Source organism: Anguilla rostrata, chromosome 5 (assembly GCF_018555375.3).
Source record: "Anguilla rostrata isolate EN2019 chromosome 5, ASM1855537v3, whole genome shotgun sequence".
NCBI classification, from domain to species: Eukaryota; Metazoa; Chordata; class Actinopteri; order Anguilliformes; family Anguillidae; genus Anguilla; species Anguilla rostrata.
The window spans coordinates 41,964,567-41,979,485 of NC_057937.1; the positions used below are offsets into that span (position 1 = coordinate 41,964,567).

Here is a 14,919-nt window from a genome sequence, read left to right on the forward strand (position 1 = left end):
ATTGCACAATGTAGTCTGATTGGACCCTGGACCTACCTTGAGATCTGACACCTCCGTGTAGCACTGCTCTGAGCGGGTGTGGTCAGACAGCTGAACATTCCAGAAGCAGGGAAGTTGATGAACCAGGACAGGGTTCTGTTTGATGAATGCATTAAAAATATCCTGCAAACAATTAACAAGTCAACCATTAGACAAAGCACACATTCCATACTATTTATATTTTGCTTACAGAATCTCAATTGTGATTAGGCAGGACTAAAAGGATGACCATGATCAAAAAAATCCCAAAATGCTGTCAATATTTTGGCATAATGGATGTTAAAGTCCAAATTGGTTAAATGTTCCATACAACATACCATCTGAAAAAGTCAGTTTATTAATGAGCTGCGTGTACAACCTACAGTACCTCACATTGCTACAGTAGGGTAACTGACCTGGTCGGCCAATGAGGTGGAGAGCATACTCATGAGCTCCCTCTCCGCAGTCAACCTCCACATCTGTTCCCAGCCAATCCTACGCAATCTCTCCAGGAGGAGAAGGATAACGCCTGTGACAGAACCAGGAAATTATCCATAAGAAATAAGCAGAACTACACAGTGCAATTGCATCTGCTAGCACACAAATCCCAGCCCACTGCATAGTCAAATTGTCAGCACAAATATCAGTCTGTTCCAGTAATACTGTATTTGGATGGACTAAAGCACAGACCTGTGTTGAATCCTCTTCCTAATGCTGGCCAAGGTTTGTGGTTCTTCCAGAGGTTCCCCAAGTACCAGTCACTCTGGTTCTCCACCAGCCCAATAACCTGCTTTTCTGGAACCAGAAAATTTTCTGAGAATGAGGACCGTGGCACTTAGTCTGTACATAATCTGTCATACAAAGTCATTGCAGCCCAAAAGTCAGAGATACTATTTTAATAAAATGCATAAGCAAAATAATTTATGATAAAGAATAAATGTATACAGATAAATACAGGATAAATCATTTTAAAAGTACAAATCAAAAATAAACAGAATATAAATTAAATATTTTGAACAAAACTAAAGTCTCCAACAGTAAGTCTTCCACATTTAGGAGTTCAGTATGGCAGCAGCCATTGCTGTGATATTGTATAAAGAACAAAAACAGAGCAATGAGTACTTCACACCCTATGGATGGGTGTGCAGCAGTTAGACAATCCAATCGCACCTGTGAACTTCCTGAAAATTGCCCACAGTTCAGCAATATCTGTGGCGAAGGTGATGTCTGTATCCAGGACGATGACCTTGGTGAGGTCGGAGGGGAGTGCTTTGGTCAGAGTCAGCTTCATTAAGCCATATATCCCAGAGTAGTGCTTATTGGGGATCCAGGCTACCTCTGACTGAAATCGAAGAGAGGCCATCATCAGAACTTGGCTGTACACATGCAGAGTTTAACTTTACAAGATTAAACATTTCGGAACAAAGAATGGCCTTTGTAAAGCTTCAAATTTATTCCTGGGCACAAAGCCATGTTGCATTCTCTTCAAACAAACAATAACTAGAGCTTTAATCAGGAATTCCATCTTTGCAGAAAAAACCTCCACTAATGCTATTTCATAACATTTGTTTCATGGCATGCGGCAAATGCCCATAATAAGCCTTACAATATATTGAGAAAAAAGTCTCTCTCTTTCATCTCTTAAGCTGGGGGTCACAGCAGGTGAGTGCTTTTCAAAAAGGTTCTACTGCAACTAATTGGAAGGAGTCAACTCTGATAAGGGGAGATAGTGGATCATGAGGACAAATCCTGTTGGTCCACACCTAATTTAACAAGGCGTTAATGAAGAAGGGGTTATTACCTTCAACTCGTCCGCGTCGTAGAAGCTGACCTGCACTGATGGTACCATCCAAGACTGGAAAAGGGAGCTGAGGATCTGATTGGCCACAGCATCTGTGATGAAGTGGAAGTGGAGGGGGTTTCTCCTGGGAGGAAATGGGAGGAACAATTAGTCTGTGACTGCTTATTGCATTATGGACTGTTTCTTTGGTAACACTGACTGTTAGGAGTCTTTGAAATACATGCACCAGAGAAATGTAACTCTGCACTTTGAGGTGTAAGACGTTGGTATTCCTGTCAATGTGTTCATCAGGGCTGGCGTGCATGCTCACCTGTGGAACAGAATGGACTTGACCAGAGTGACCACATCTCGACTGGCATTGTGACCAGCACATACACATGCCACGTGAATGAGCTGGGCAGGGAAAAAGAGAGGAAAATGTCAGGGTCACCATATTGCAATTGTCATCCATTATAGCTAGAATCCCACACAGATTGGGCTATGAGTTGCCATATAAACTCCGTATCCTTCTCAAATCCAGGTGTGAGAACATATTAGAATATACAATATAAATATATAGATTTTAGAAGGTCGTAATTCAATCAGTATTTTCCCTGCCTGACAATTTGACAATTACATTGCCCAATAAATTCAAGTGTTATTTTTTCTTCACAAACACAGCTTGGCAAGATATTATAAAAATTACATAAGTATGATTGCCTGCAGTGTGCATTCCAGTTAAAATTCTGGCTCACTGGCACAACATCATAATGACATTTCAGTCTCTGCCATTTTCATTATCCAGGCAGAGGTTAGTCAGTCTGTACTTGGCCGGACTCTTTACAGACACAGCTTGGCAAGATAATTCTAGTAATTCAACTTGGCAACCTGTACTGTAAAGAAAAATATAACACCTGCATTTATTGCACAATGTAATTGTCAAATTGTCAAGCAGGTCGAAGACAAGTGATTGAATCCAGAAACAGAAGATTTACAGGACAGGTGGGCGAATCTGTCAGCAGTGCTCACCTCACATCTCTCCACCACTGGCTGCCGAACGCACTCGGTATGGTTGGACCCCTCCTCTGCTGTGTTTTCTCCGTCCTCAGGCCCGGTATCCGCTGATGCCGCCCACTGCTGGTTGCCGTAGTTCCCCTCCTGGGCTGGCGCCGCCGCTCCTGGCGATTGGCTGAGCTGCTGCCGCAACTGCAGATTTTCCTCCTCCATCTCTCGCACCCGCGACTCCAGCACATACCGATCCAAATAGCGTGGCTCAGATTGATCGACTAGGCAGGGGGAAAGCAGCAGGGATCGCCCATCTGGAGGGGACGCACAACACTATTATATTTTGGCGACTTTTATTTTAAAATTTGGCTTCTAGTTTATGCTTTCTATGAGCAGAATTAAGTACTTGTTTCCCTTATGGTATTAGTCACCAAAGTATCTCTTTAGAGATTTCAGCACATCATGCTTTGACAGTCTATGAAAAGACACAAATGTGTCAATGAGTTTTTATCACATTTTGTTTAAAGGTGCAGGAGAACTGACCTGTGATTGAGAACAAATGGAAAAATATTTCCTCAGAAATTAACTTTTTTTCACATGTAGCATTTTGCTTCCTTGCTTTACTAATGTAGCTGGCATTCTAAAAAGTAGCCATTTGCTATTTTGAAATTTTACATAATTACATTTCTTTGAAGCAAAGTAGCACTTAAAATCTCTCCACTTTTTTGTGATCTGTAATTTCTTGCTTTGAGAATTACAACATCCTACACTCTATTTTTACTCTCAGTGGACACTGAACAAACTGGAGTCAAGCAAGGACCTCTCTGAAAATGTCTTGCATGCATTCCAGTTAAAATTCTGGTTCACTGGCACAACATCATAATGTCAGTCATTTTTGTGTCTGCCATTATTATTAGCCAGGCAGAGGTTAGTCAGTCTGTACTTTGCCGGAATTTTCATCTTAGATTTCTGTAGATACTTTGTCAATTTAAGTTTTCAGTTTAGGACCTAACACTCTTTTTATATTTACTCTCTGCTAGTAAGCAGTTCCCTTTTGGCCCCTGGAGCAAACGAGAATCTGGAAAAATGTTCTCTGCCCCTAAGTAGAAAGAGGTTAGGACACAGAGGATGGTACATCTCACTCATATTGCTAGTCTTGAACCGTTCTTCAGAAATAAAACTATAGTATCCTCAAGACAAATGGCTTTGATTTGGACATGGGAGCTGGACTTCAATCAAAGGGCTTCAACACTAAGCTCAGGACATGATGAGTAATATCCAGTGCAGGAACTTTGAAACATGATGGAGAAAGGGCTGGAACTGGGCTGTAGGGGCCAAGGAGAGTGCATCCTGCCTTTCACTCTTCACAATGTAAAATAGCATCTCTTTGTCCTGTGTGTCCAATAAAGTAGTCATGAAAAGATCAGGGATTTATAAATAACTCCACGAACAGTTTTCTGCATCCAGTAGACAATATTAATCATACAGGTTAGTCTTGACACATATACATGCTTTGGTAGGATTGAAGGTATTAAGTAGGGAATTGAAGTAATACATTAAGTTGCATTACCAATGATTCATTCTTGCTATATGATCTGATTAATTAATTACCACACAGTCTGATGCACAGATTGCCATGAACCAATTTACTCCATATTGTAAGCACTGTACAACTGCTAATCCAATAAACTCACAGTGACAGCTTGGAACATATTTTAATGGATAACCACATGACAATTCTGGGTTCCTTAATGCATAATTGTTTTCTATAGTTACTTGAACAGAAATTCAAAAATGAATTGAATGCATTCTGCAAAGGTATGTGTTTGTGCCCAATACGTATTTGAGTTTAGGTTGTTTGGGTGCCAGCGACAGCTGTGGTAGTTGTACAGTCTTATGGCATGATCCTCTGCACAGGCCAAATGGTGAACTGCAGAGTTTAAAAAACGGCCATTGACTGTATGCTTTTTGGAGGACATATCTACTCATTTGTGCCCAACTAATTGCAATGGGACAACCCTACATTTGCGATTGGGCATTACAAAATTTAGGGGTGTAGCAGGAAACATAGCATGACATACGGCAGGGCACAGTGATACTCACTCTCCAAGTTCCCAACAATAAGGTACAGCCAAGTCAAAAGCAAAACAAAAGTCACAGATGCAACCAAGAGCTTCAGCTTTGCACGGCAAGGGCAGGGCATTGTGGGAAGGTGAGGGTGTGAGGATGGGACGGCGTTCAGGTGGGGGTCAATCCCACTCTGGTTAGCTGCAGCATCCTATCATCTGCTGAAGGAGAAACAGAAAAAAAACAAGGAGAAAAGATAGAGTTAACTGTTCTTACAAATTCTTAATATTCTGAAAAAATACATATTTTTAGAGAGATTATTTTCCATTTTGGGGATATTATTAATATAACCTCATAGATATACAGTATGTATACATTTACAGTCAGGCCAAACATTACGTTTGGCATGGCATAAAGTTGTTATAAATATTAAACAAACCACTCTAACGACAATTTAATGTGCACATAAAAGCTTAATGTTATCCTTAATGTTATTAAAAGCTTAATCATGAAAGCATCAGTGTAAGTTAGGTGAGAAGTGAGGTTCTGTAGCATTGCACATAGAACCATAGTTTCCACATATTCAAATACTGTCATTGTTCTTATGGAAATCTTGTGTAGTGCATACAAGTGTACACTGAATACTTTATACCTTAGCAGTGACCCACATAGCATATGTACAATATTATGTGACAACTGTTAAAATATATTTCAGAATAAGGGTTTCAAAGGGTGCAAAGGGTTGAATATGTGAAGAAATTCTCCAGACAAATCTTATTCCAGTCCTGCCACATTTCCTCGGGGATAAACACCCTAATAAATGTCTTCTCATCTCATTTTTCTGATATCCTCAAACAATAAGAGGGGAAAATTCAAGGGGGACGGTGATAAATCGGCATAAAAAAGCCAGAATTGCATTTAGCCCTGAGGACCTTTAACCCTTCCTTTCATGCATGGCTAACCACCTTTTTCTGATCCGGGGAGTCACATCTGAGGAGAGCGATGAGGAAGCAATCACGAGGTGGCATTTACCATCATGTCACAGCCCTGCCTCCGCTCACCAATAACACTTCAGATGCCAGTCTACAGTAACAGGGTCCCTGTGCCATTAGCACCTGACAATGTTTTCATTTGGCAGTGTGTCACCTCCTCGCTAACACTTCAAAGGCCAGTCAATATTAATAGGGTCTTTTTGTCACAAGTGCCAGACGGTGTTTCTTTCTTTTTTTTTAAATCTGAAAATAAAAGCAACAAGAAGAAAGCACATGCCCAGGTTGCCTGCCAGCCAACAGCCCACCTAAATTTCTGAAAGGAGTAGACTTGTCGTGAAAGTACTGTCAAAAGACATTCAGTGTCAGGCTATATAACAGCTTTTATTGCAGAGCGGTGGTTACAAGGACAACATTTTAATTAGAGGGAGCAGTCGACAATTGCCCCAATGAATCTAAGGGCCACTGCTTCAAATTCAAATGCCCTGTTGCTTGACGGTACAATCAAATTAAATTCCAGTCGCTAAAGGCTATGTTTTCGCTATCCACAAATGTTCAGACTGCATGTCATCCTTATTAATCACATCTGGTCATACAATGTCTGTTTCACTCCCCCTCCTCTTATAGATGGTGTGTTGTCGTGATAGGAAAACCATCATGTGTATCTCCAGCGGTTGATATCATTCACTGTTGAAACTATTTTACAGGAGGATGGGAAAGTTTAGCATTTTAATCCAGGCTCTGTGCTTTAAAGCATGAGGTGTTAAACGTCACCCCAGGGATGCCCTGCTGCTCAGGAAGTGATAATAGTAGGCAGGAGGAAATGGACTGAGTAAATACATGCCCTCAAATCCTAGTGCAGGTCACTGAATGGCTCCAGAGTTAACTGTCTCTCCAGGAACCCATCACCGCAACCTCTAAGGGGCCTTTGGGATAGATTCCGAGTTTACTTTGTAGGCAAAACTTGCTCCAAGCCTGGAATTAATTTATAGAGTACAACTTCTCAAAGTCTGCAAAACTGTCATTGGTCCCTCTTTTGCCATATATCTTTCTCTCCTGGTGCAAGGGTGTTATTGCACACATTTCAATGGTAAAAATGATCTACTGCCTTTGTGCTGACCTGATATTACAGAAACTTCAACGATGTCCATAAGCATTTCTACAAGAAAGAATTCTCTCCTCATTGTGGGGACCCCAGCTTATAGCAGAATATATTTGTTTACTGTTCTACTTCTACAATATTTATTCAAATCCACTCATCCCAATTTTTAAAAAGTTATCACAACATATCACAATGATTTACAAAAGTACTGCACAAATGAATAATCAAATTGATCAAATGAATGATTCCATTGTGCTTTACATTAGATTTTTACTGCAACCAATGACTCTTGGGAAAGTTCAGCACACATTAACTTTTATCTTCACCTTTGTTTGCCAAGGTGATTGTGCAAATCCATTTCCTAAAATCTCAGAGGGTTTTTGCATATTGGGGAAATTTCAGCATAGCAGGTAATCTCCAGCAGGCCTATTCCAGATTGTATGTTCTTCCAACTGTTACTGATGTCAATGCAGTGTAAGACTAGGGAGGAGGAAAACAGCCAGGTGGGAAGCACTGATCTGTGACTACGGGCAATGGCTTAGAGGTGAGACTAGTGATGCTGAACAGCTAGTACCCACTTAGAGCCAGTGCAGAGGTTCATGCAGGCCAGCAGCAATTTCTCCTGTCTCAGTATGGAATCAGTGGCTACCAGCTAGCTAGTACTGTATGTAGCATGTTTTGTTTCTGTTCACATAATTGACCAGAACTGAGGAGAAGCGCTTACTAAAAAGCACAATACACCTCCACGATACACAAACAGACACAGACAGACAGACAGACACACACACACACACACACACACCATTCAACTGCTGCACACCACTAGGCCCACCGCTATTTACTTGGGCCTGTTCTGATGGGGTGAAGGACAGTGCCAGTTCTACATCCTATATCTAGGATTATTAAGTGCCTTGACCCACTGCACAAACAAGCGGGTAAGTGTAACCTATTAAGACATTATGAGGGTTTCTAAATGGCTCAGCCAATATATCTCAGAAATAAAAAATGGGACAAACATGAAAAAATGATTACACCATTAACATTTATTGCAGTGTTTCTTTTGAAGTAGAGATTGCTGACATCTTACAAATCGATTTTCCAACAGTCATCTAATGCTTCATTACACTAACTCGTTCAAGTCATTTATAGCGGCTGAAAAGTGTCTAAGGCAGGCAGTGTAAAACTATTCCAATAACAAAGCTAAGCCATTCGTTTATCTCACAAACATTAATAAATGCTAGTACTGCAATAATGCATTAGTGGGACCTAAATTTAAAATGTTATCAAAAAGGCGATCACAGGGGATAATAGATGTCTGTGTTGTGAAACAATCTGTTCTGTTTCAGGGGGTCATCAGCTGCAGGATACTAATACGAAGGTTCACAAGTTGCTTGCACGTACGTTGCTTTCTCCAACTGAACGCACACAGGGTTATGCGTAATTTATTAATTTGCTTTGTGTTTCTTTGTTAGTGCAATTAGTTTGAGAGCTTTTGCTGGTGAAATCTGGAATGGATTCAAATGATACACTCCGGTAGGCCCCCGCTGGCACAGTGCCCTGCTTCCTGCCAACAACACCCAAACAGATTTCTTTTCAAGTAACTTCCAGAAATGAAGTAATGCGTCACACGGAAGAAGCACCTTTTGAGCCTTCAACACTTAAGAACACAGGCTGGAAAAGGAAACACTGCAATGTGGAAGATGGGCAACAGGGTCAAAGCATTGGTTTGGCACAGCTACAGATATGTTTTATTCTTCAACAAGATACTAAAACCCAGGTCTTTTCTTATCGCATTTCAAAATGAACTGCAAAACAGTCACCGTGAGTAACCCTGAGTAAATTAACAATGTGCATACAAATTATGTTTTATTGAGTCAGACCTTGTACTCATTGTTTAGCCCAGGTTTCTGTGCACTGACTGCCCTATTTCTTGCAAGTTGTTTTTTTAAACACAATTCATAACAATAGCTTGCACTCTTGTTTTCACTTTTTGTTTTGCCAAGAACAAAGCGTATTTTGCTAGATGTTTACCTTGGTTTTACATCCCACCCAAAGGATGGCATCATTGCAACAACACCAGATTTTATTTTGCCTAGAGGCAAGAGGTGGACAGGTTCACCTCTTGCCTCCACAGGTTCAGCTTCAGTGAAAAACAGGTACTCTAGATAACTTAAAATATCAATGCTTTACTTTGAGTTAGTGAAACGTGCACAGACCTGAAGCCACTCACTGTGTGTGTATACTGATCATCAGAAGGCATCGTCAGCCTAGGTTAACAATGAGAGGTGTTCAGTTGTACCTTGTCCCAGCATGTGTAAAATTAAATGGAACAGGGCCCATGCTCTTCATCTGAAAAACCAAATACCCAATTATTCTGAGCTGAGGGAATGGAAATATAATCCTATTGACTTTTATAAAATCCAGTCAGTAGACAATCAACACATATGTGTAATGAAGTAGGACATGCTGATCACAGCAACAGACAAAAGAAAGTAGAGACACAGACCTGCTATCTATGTTTGTCTTTCTCATGTGTAGACAACCAAAATGTTCCATGGTGTACAACAAGCTATGCATTGATTTTAACATGGCAAGATTTGTAATTTGTGCTAAGAATTGGTGTGATGTATATCCAAGACTGATATAGCCATGGCTCTGGAGAGCAATCTATGAAGTCCCTTCATAATGGCAGTGGCCCTTTGATATCATTCAATTTGTTACTTACAAGAAGGGAACAAGCTGTAATCGCTTCTGTATGTGAAACTAGAAGGTTTCAGGTTGAGTCCCAGTAGTAAAATTGTTTTTGTACGCCTGAATGAGTTGAATCTGCATTTCCTCAATGGATATCCAACTGCATAATATGCTAAATGTAGCTTGCAGGGATTCACAACCCTACACCACGCCATCTGGTAAGCAAATGATCAAATGATCAAAGCAAATGGCAAGCAAATGATATTAAATCAGCACAATTGGCTAATTTAATATTTCACTCATGAAACTGACAACCAGTTAAAATCAAATGTATTTTCCCTCATTGGTGCCAAGGTCAGGAAACATAATGAAATGACTGGCCAAAATCACTGCTTTGGAAATAGGCTTCTACAACAGAGCAGCGATAAAGCTTGATTCATGTTCACTTCTATCCCCATTAAAACTAACACTTGCCGAGCTGCATTTCCTCATCTATCAGAGATTATTTCTTCGAGCATAGAGCTGTTAATGCGTGGAATAGCTTTCCAGATCATGTACAGTAGTAGAAATGGAGACCTTTGAAATGTTCAGTACAAATCTTGGCACAGTGCTAGGTGCTCTCGATACACTAGACAAATTGACACACCTAGATGGGTTTAATGACCTGATCTGGTAATCAAGAAGTCTTACATTCATATCTCGCATAGGGTACCTAGTATACTCCTTACTTTTATTTTGTACACTGTTCCAGGGATGAAAATCTCTACTGATACATAAATTCCAGTTGTACACATGGGACTTATTATTATTGTTGTTGTTGTTGAGTCTATTTGCACTGTCAACTCATAGGCCTGTATTCAATCAACATTCATCTCAAGGTGGGGATACATTAGTATTTCCACACACTTGGTTATACATCCAAATAACTATTATAAATTGAAAACCCACATGGAAATGTTTCTGGTTTGAAGTGTTCTGATGAGACTAGAGGATGTGTGTGCTTAAAACAACCAAATTGTTCAGTATTTTTTGCTTCAAAAAATACTGATCAAGGAGACCTTATCAATTCAAGCAGTTACCATTCTGTAGCTCTGCGGTATGCACAGAGAAACTGCTTCAAATTCCGTAGCATGATGGCACATGTAAACAAAGGGATTTTTGGTCTTCCTTCTTTCCTTGTCTTTTACTATCCCCTCCCTCTCACTCTCTCTCCACCCACTCCCTTTCTCTGTGCTCCAAAATCACGGCCTGTCTCTACCTGCACTCAGAATGACATGTACTGACTGTATATAATTATACTGCATAAACATCAGGCCTGTAATGAATAACAGCGGAATGGTGGATGGGGAACGCTAATGGGCCATTCATTAGGTTCCACAACATCAGCTTCGAAATCATCACCCAGATTTTCAAAATCTGTCCAGCGCATTTGCAGCATTGAGGGATTTAACAGAGTAAGAGAGAAGTAAAAGGTGGCACCAATCACTGGTGAAAAATGTGAGCGATGTGATAGAAAAAAGCCAAAGAAAATGAAAGATTTCATTAAGATTATATTACTATGATTCTATCCACATAATAACATAAATTCTGAAAGAGAGATGATTAAGCCTCATGAAAAACATATAAACCACAAATTCAGAGGAGTTTTTTTTTTACAGAAAATATCTAACAGTATGAAAGCTTGATTTACATTACATTGATAATCATCACAATTTGTCAGTCATCAGTTATTTTTGAGGTATATTAGATAATATGCATGCACACAATACATGTTTATACAGATAGCAATGCTGGCTTTCAATGAGTTGCAGGTGCAGGAAGATTGCCTCAAGTGGAAGCATTACAAAGGTAAGTACAGTCCTTAGCACTGTTTTATCTGACAAATAACATGCTGCTGAAAATCTATTTTGTCTCCCTGGCTGTTGTTTTTACCAGTGAACCTGATCTCGTAAAAACTGCATTGTACGTCATACAACCTTCTAAGAAAACAATGCGTTATATCGAAGTCAAAATCTTTAGAATAAGTTTGGCCAATGACCTGATTCCACAAATCCTTTTACTGTGAAATTAAAGGGGTGACAAATCATTTTAATTGTGGAGCCTTCCTGGCACCTCCTTCTTTTAAATGCAGACCTTACCTTTTTAGCAAGCCATTAATCAGAGGGAAAGATTTCACTGATTAAAAAATAATCAGCCTCACGCTTCCTCCATTAAAGCAGCTTCTGATAAGCAAGTCTAAGATAATGAACTTCTTTCCAGCTTGACCTTGGGAGTAGTGTCTCCAATAACCATTCATAAGTTACAAAAGAGTAAATACTTGATCAGGAAACACTTATCCATGTCTCACTGAAACCTGATTACTGGCAAGTAATTGTGTATAGCATGGAAATGGAGCCATAAATTATGACAATGGCTATTTTTGAGAAATCGGTGCGATTTGAAAGTGTCTCTGATGGCTGGAATTGTCCTCTGTGGAGTTTAAGTAAACTGATACCACTGCCAGAAATAGAAGTCCTTTCATCAAGCACTCTGTTCCTTCTGGAGATTGGATGTGTGTATGCGCTCTGTAATGTGTCAAAAACACAAAACAGTGTTTTCAAATTATTGGTTCCCTCTGTCTACCAGACACACAGCTGCATAAAGGAAAACTATATAATCTATGATAATACCAGTGAGGAATGTTGAGTGGTAGGTGAGAAAGGAGGACAAGCCAGTGCAACTGCCATGCACTATAATTACAAATGGCCAGCTACATCACAAAGTTAGGTGAAGGTCTCTCTCTCTCTCTTTCTCTCTTTCCCTCTTTCTCGAACTCTCTCTCAATCTCTTACTCCCTCTCTTGACATGCAAGATGAATCAGAGATCTCAACTCTAAATTTATCCCAGAGCGTGACAGCAGAACAACCAGGAGCTGATATTTTCAAACCACTGAGCATTGTCTGTTCTTTCTCTCATTCTGACTTTCCACAGCAAAAACCCTGGCTAATCTACTTCCACTACTCTTTCAGACACCCCAAAATCTTCTACAATCTTCCATAATCTCTTTCAGACCAAAGAGACCCAGCACACACTTACACTGGGAAAAAAAATTGGCTGGCCATGGTTTCCACATATTCAATTTCATTCTCCCTCAAAGACAGTCAACCTCTGGAATCCTCACAGCAGTTGTTAGGCAGCCTTTTCAATTCACATAAAACTGAGAACAGGAAGCAATGGGGCTTGCTGTGTACTTAACCAAATTAATCTCCTTAGGTGTTATCCCTAATCTGTTTCTCCAGACTCCAACTACAAATGAACCAACATGGACGGGAGCTGAGGTGATGTTAGTACACTGGAGTTCTTTCCATGGAGTTCATATAATTATTTCCAACCAAGGGAACCCAGTAAATTTGAGACACAATAAACAAGATACGCCATGTGCCCATAATAATTCCTATTATATCAAAATCAATGTAATAAGAAAACTAATAAGGGCGTGACTCTGCGTCTGTCTCTAATGCACTTTTAACAAGGTCACTGCAGTGGATAAGACCAGTAATGAGATGCCAGGGGTTCTCCACACAGCCCCCAAACAAGCGAACAGACTGAAATCTGGCTCTCTGTCCAGCTCTAGCAGATGGCAGTGCTTATACAAAATGGTCAGAACAGGTCTAATGTGACCCTCTGCTCCTTTTCTTGTTCTGTTTATTTTCCCCATTCTCCTCTGAAACACCCATTGTGCCTTTGTTCAGTGCTTTCCAAACATTACTGTGTTGGACTATTTATATACGAACAGGAGTAATATTGATAATTTGGTTACTCAACTGCAACAAATAAAAACCTAAATCCAGGTCCTAAAAAATGAGTCTGCATGCCTTGTATGCATCTTTAGCCATGTCTTTCTTTCATAATTGTTTGTTCCCTTTATTGTTTTGCTCCCCAAAATGGAATCATAAGCTGTGCCTCCTGAGTTACTGCTAGGCCACCAAAACCCAGATGAAGTGTGTGCACTCCTCCACTGCACTTACTTGTGCGCCACTGACTATTTTTCTCCCTGCAATCTATATTGTGTTAGAGCAAAGAGTCGTATCTCTCATTGATGACAATTGGTAGACTGTGAATGTCTGGCTTGTCCTTGGGCATGATATCATACTTATTTCAACTGCCTATTGAAATGTATTGATAGTAAAATATTTGACGATAGTAACTACAGTATTAATTCTAGCACCCTACTCATTTAAAGATAGAACAAAAGATGGTTTCATGGAGTAAGGAAGATGTGGCCAAAAATTACACAGCTAAAATCTAATGTCACCTTTTACCATAGTGCCAAAACCTGTCAGGCATAGAGAAAAACAGTTTCAAGCAAGAGGATACAATTACCAGAGCATGCCAGGTGACAACAGTGACTGACCTTCTTAACCAGTCAGTGGGTTTATGCTTGAAAAAGTCGATTTATTTTATTAGTCCAGCAAAAACTGGACTTTTAAAAATCATGTAAACGTTGTAGTCCGACTGAAATCGTACTAATTCAAATTTTTCAAAGTCGGACTAACATACCTAGATAATGTGGTTGGGGGTTGATTTACTACGGCATGTATACGCTTCAATAGGCCAAAAATTGGCCTAGGCGTTCTGCACATGTTCCGTAATTTACATAGCAACTACTTTGTGATAACGTTTCATAAAATATATAACTTTAAAAGATTTAATTCAATCTTCAACTGGGACTTCTGCAATTTATTGAGGGTGTGAGAGAAAATTTTTGTGCCGCTGACTATAAGCGAATGTTTTTCACATTTACCGTTTGATTGAGCAAGTAGCCTACCATTCAAAGTACATTTTTATGGGTTAGTGCTGTCCGATTGTGCTAGCTACTTCACATTAACCTTGTACGGCGATCAATAAAGGCTAACAGCACAGTACCACTTAATTATTGTCACTTCTATCACCACTGTAATGAACTAAATAAAGGTGACAAACAACCTTTTCTGTGAGAAATGCATTGTCAAGCTCATGCACATACACTGCTGGCAACATTCTAAAGTTCCGTTTTGCCCTCCCTAGTATCATGGCGAAAAAAAAACACATTTCTTGACGGACGAGGAGACCAACTTCATGCTATCGCAACTAAAGGAGTTAAATATCCCAAAATACATGGATGGAAGGAAAACGTGGAATGGCGAACTATTCAAAAAAGTTGCGATAAAACTGGAGGAAGCAGGATTTATAAGAAGCCTTCGTCAGACACACCTCCGGTCCATAAATCGATTCTTTCCGAGTCATGT

At 39.9% G+C, this 14,919-nt stretch overlaps 1 protein-coding gene across 9 annotated transcripts in view; it reads right to left on the bottom strand.

Annotated features, from left to right (window-relative positions):
• large2 (LARGE xylosyl- and glucuronyltransferase 2) overlaps positions 1 to 14,919 on the bottom strand; it is a 164,090-nt gene that overhangs the window by 8,714 nt on the left and 140,457 nt on the right. For 6 of the 9 annotated variants that reach the window (XM_064336270.1, XM_064336271.1, XM_064336273.1 and 3 more), the window contains 8 exons: positions 4,907 to 5,091; positions 2,828 to 3,117; positions 2,130 to 2,212; positions 1,820 to 1,943; positions 1,189 to 1,360; positions 709 to 813; positions 435 to 547; positions 37 to 162 (listed from right to left, as the gene is read on the bottom strand). In XM_064336270.1, coding sequence (XP_064192340.1) covers positions 37 to 162; positions 435 to 547; positions 709 to 813; positions 1,189 to 1,360; positions 1,820 to 1,943; positions 2,130 to 2,212; positions 2,828 to 3,117; positions 4,907 to 5,006 — 1,113 coding nt within the window. In that variant the 5' untranslated portion in view covers positions 5,007 to 5,091. The remainder of the gene's footprint in view (positions 1 to 36; positions 163 to 434; positions 548 to 708; positions 814 to 1,188; positions 1,361 to 1,819; positions 1,944 to 2,129; positions 2,213 to 2,827; positions 3,118 to 4,906; positions 5,092 to 14,919) is intronic. The other 3 variants (XM_064336274.1, XM_064336275.1, XM_064336278.1) reach the window with 1 other exon arrangement.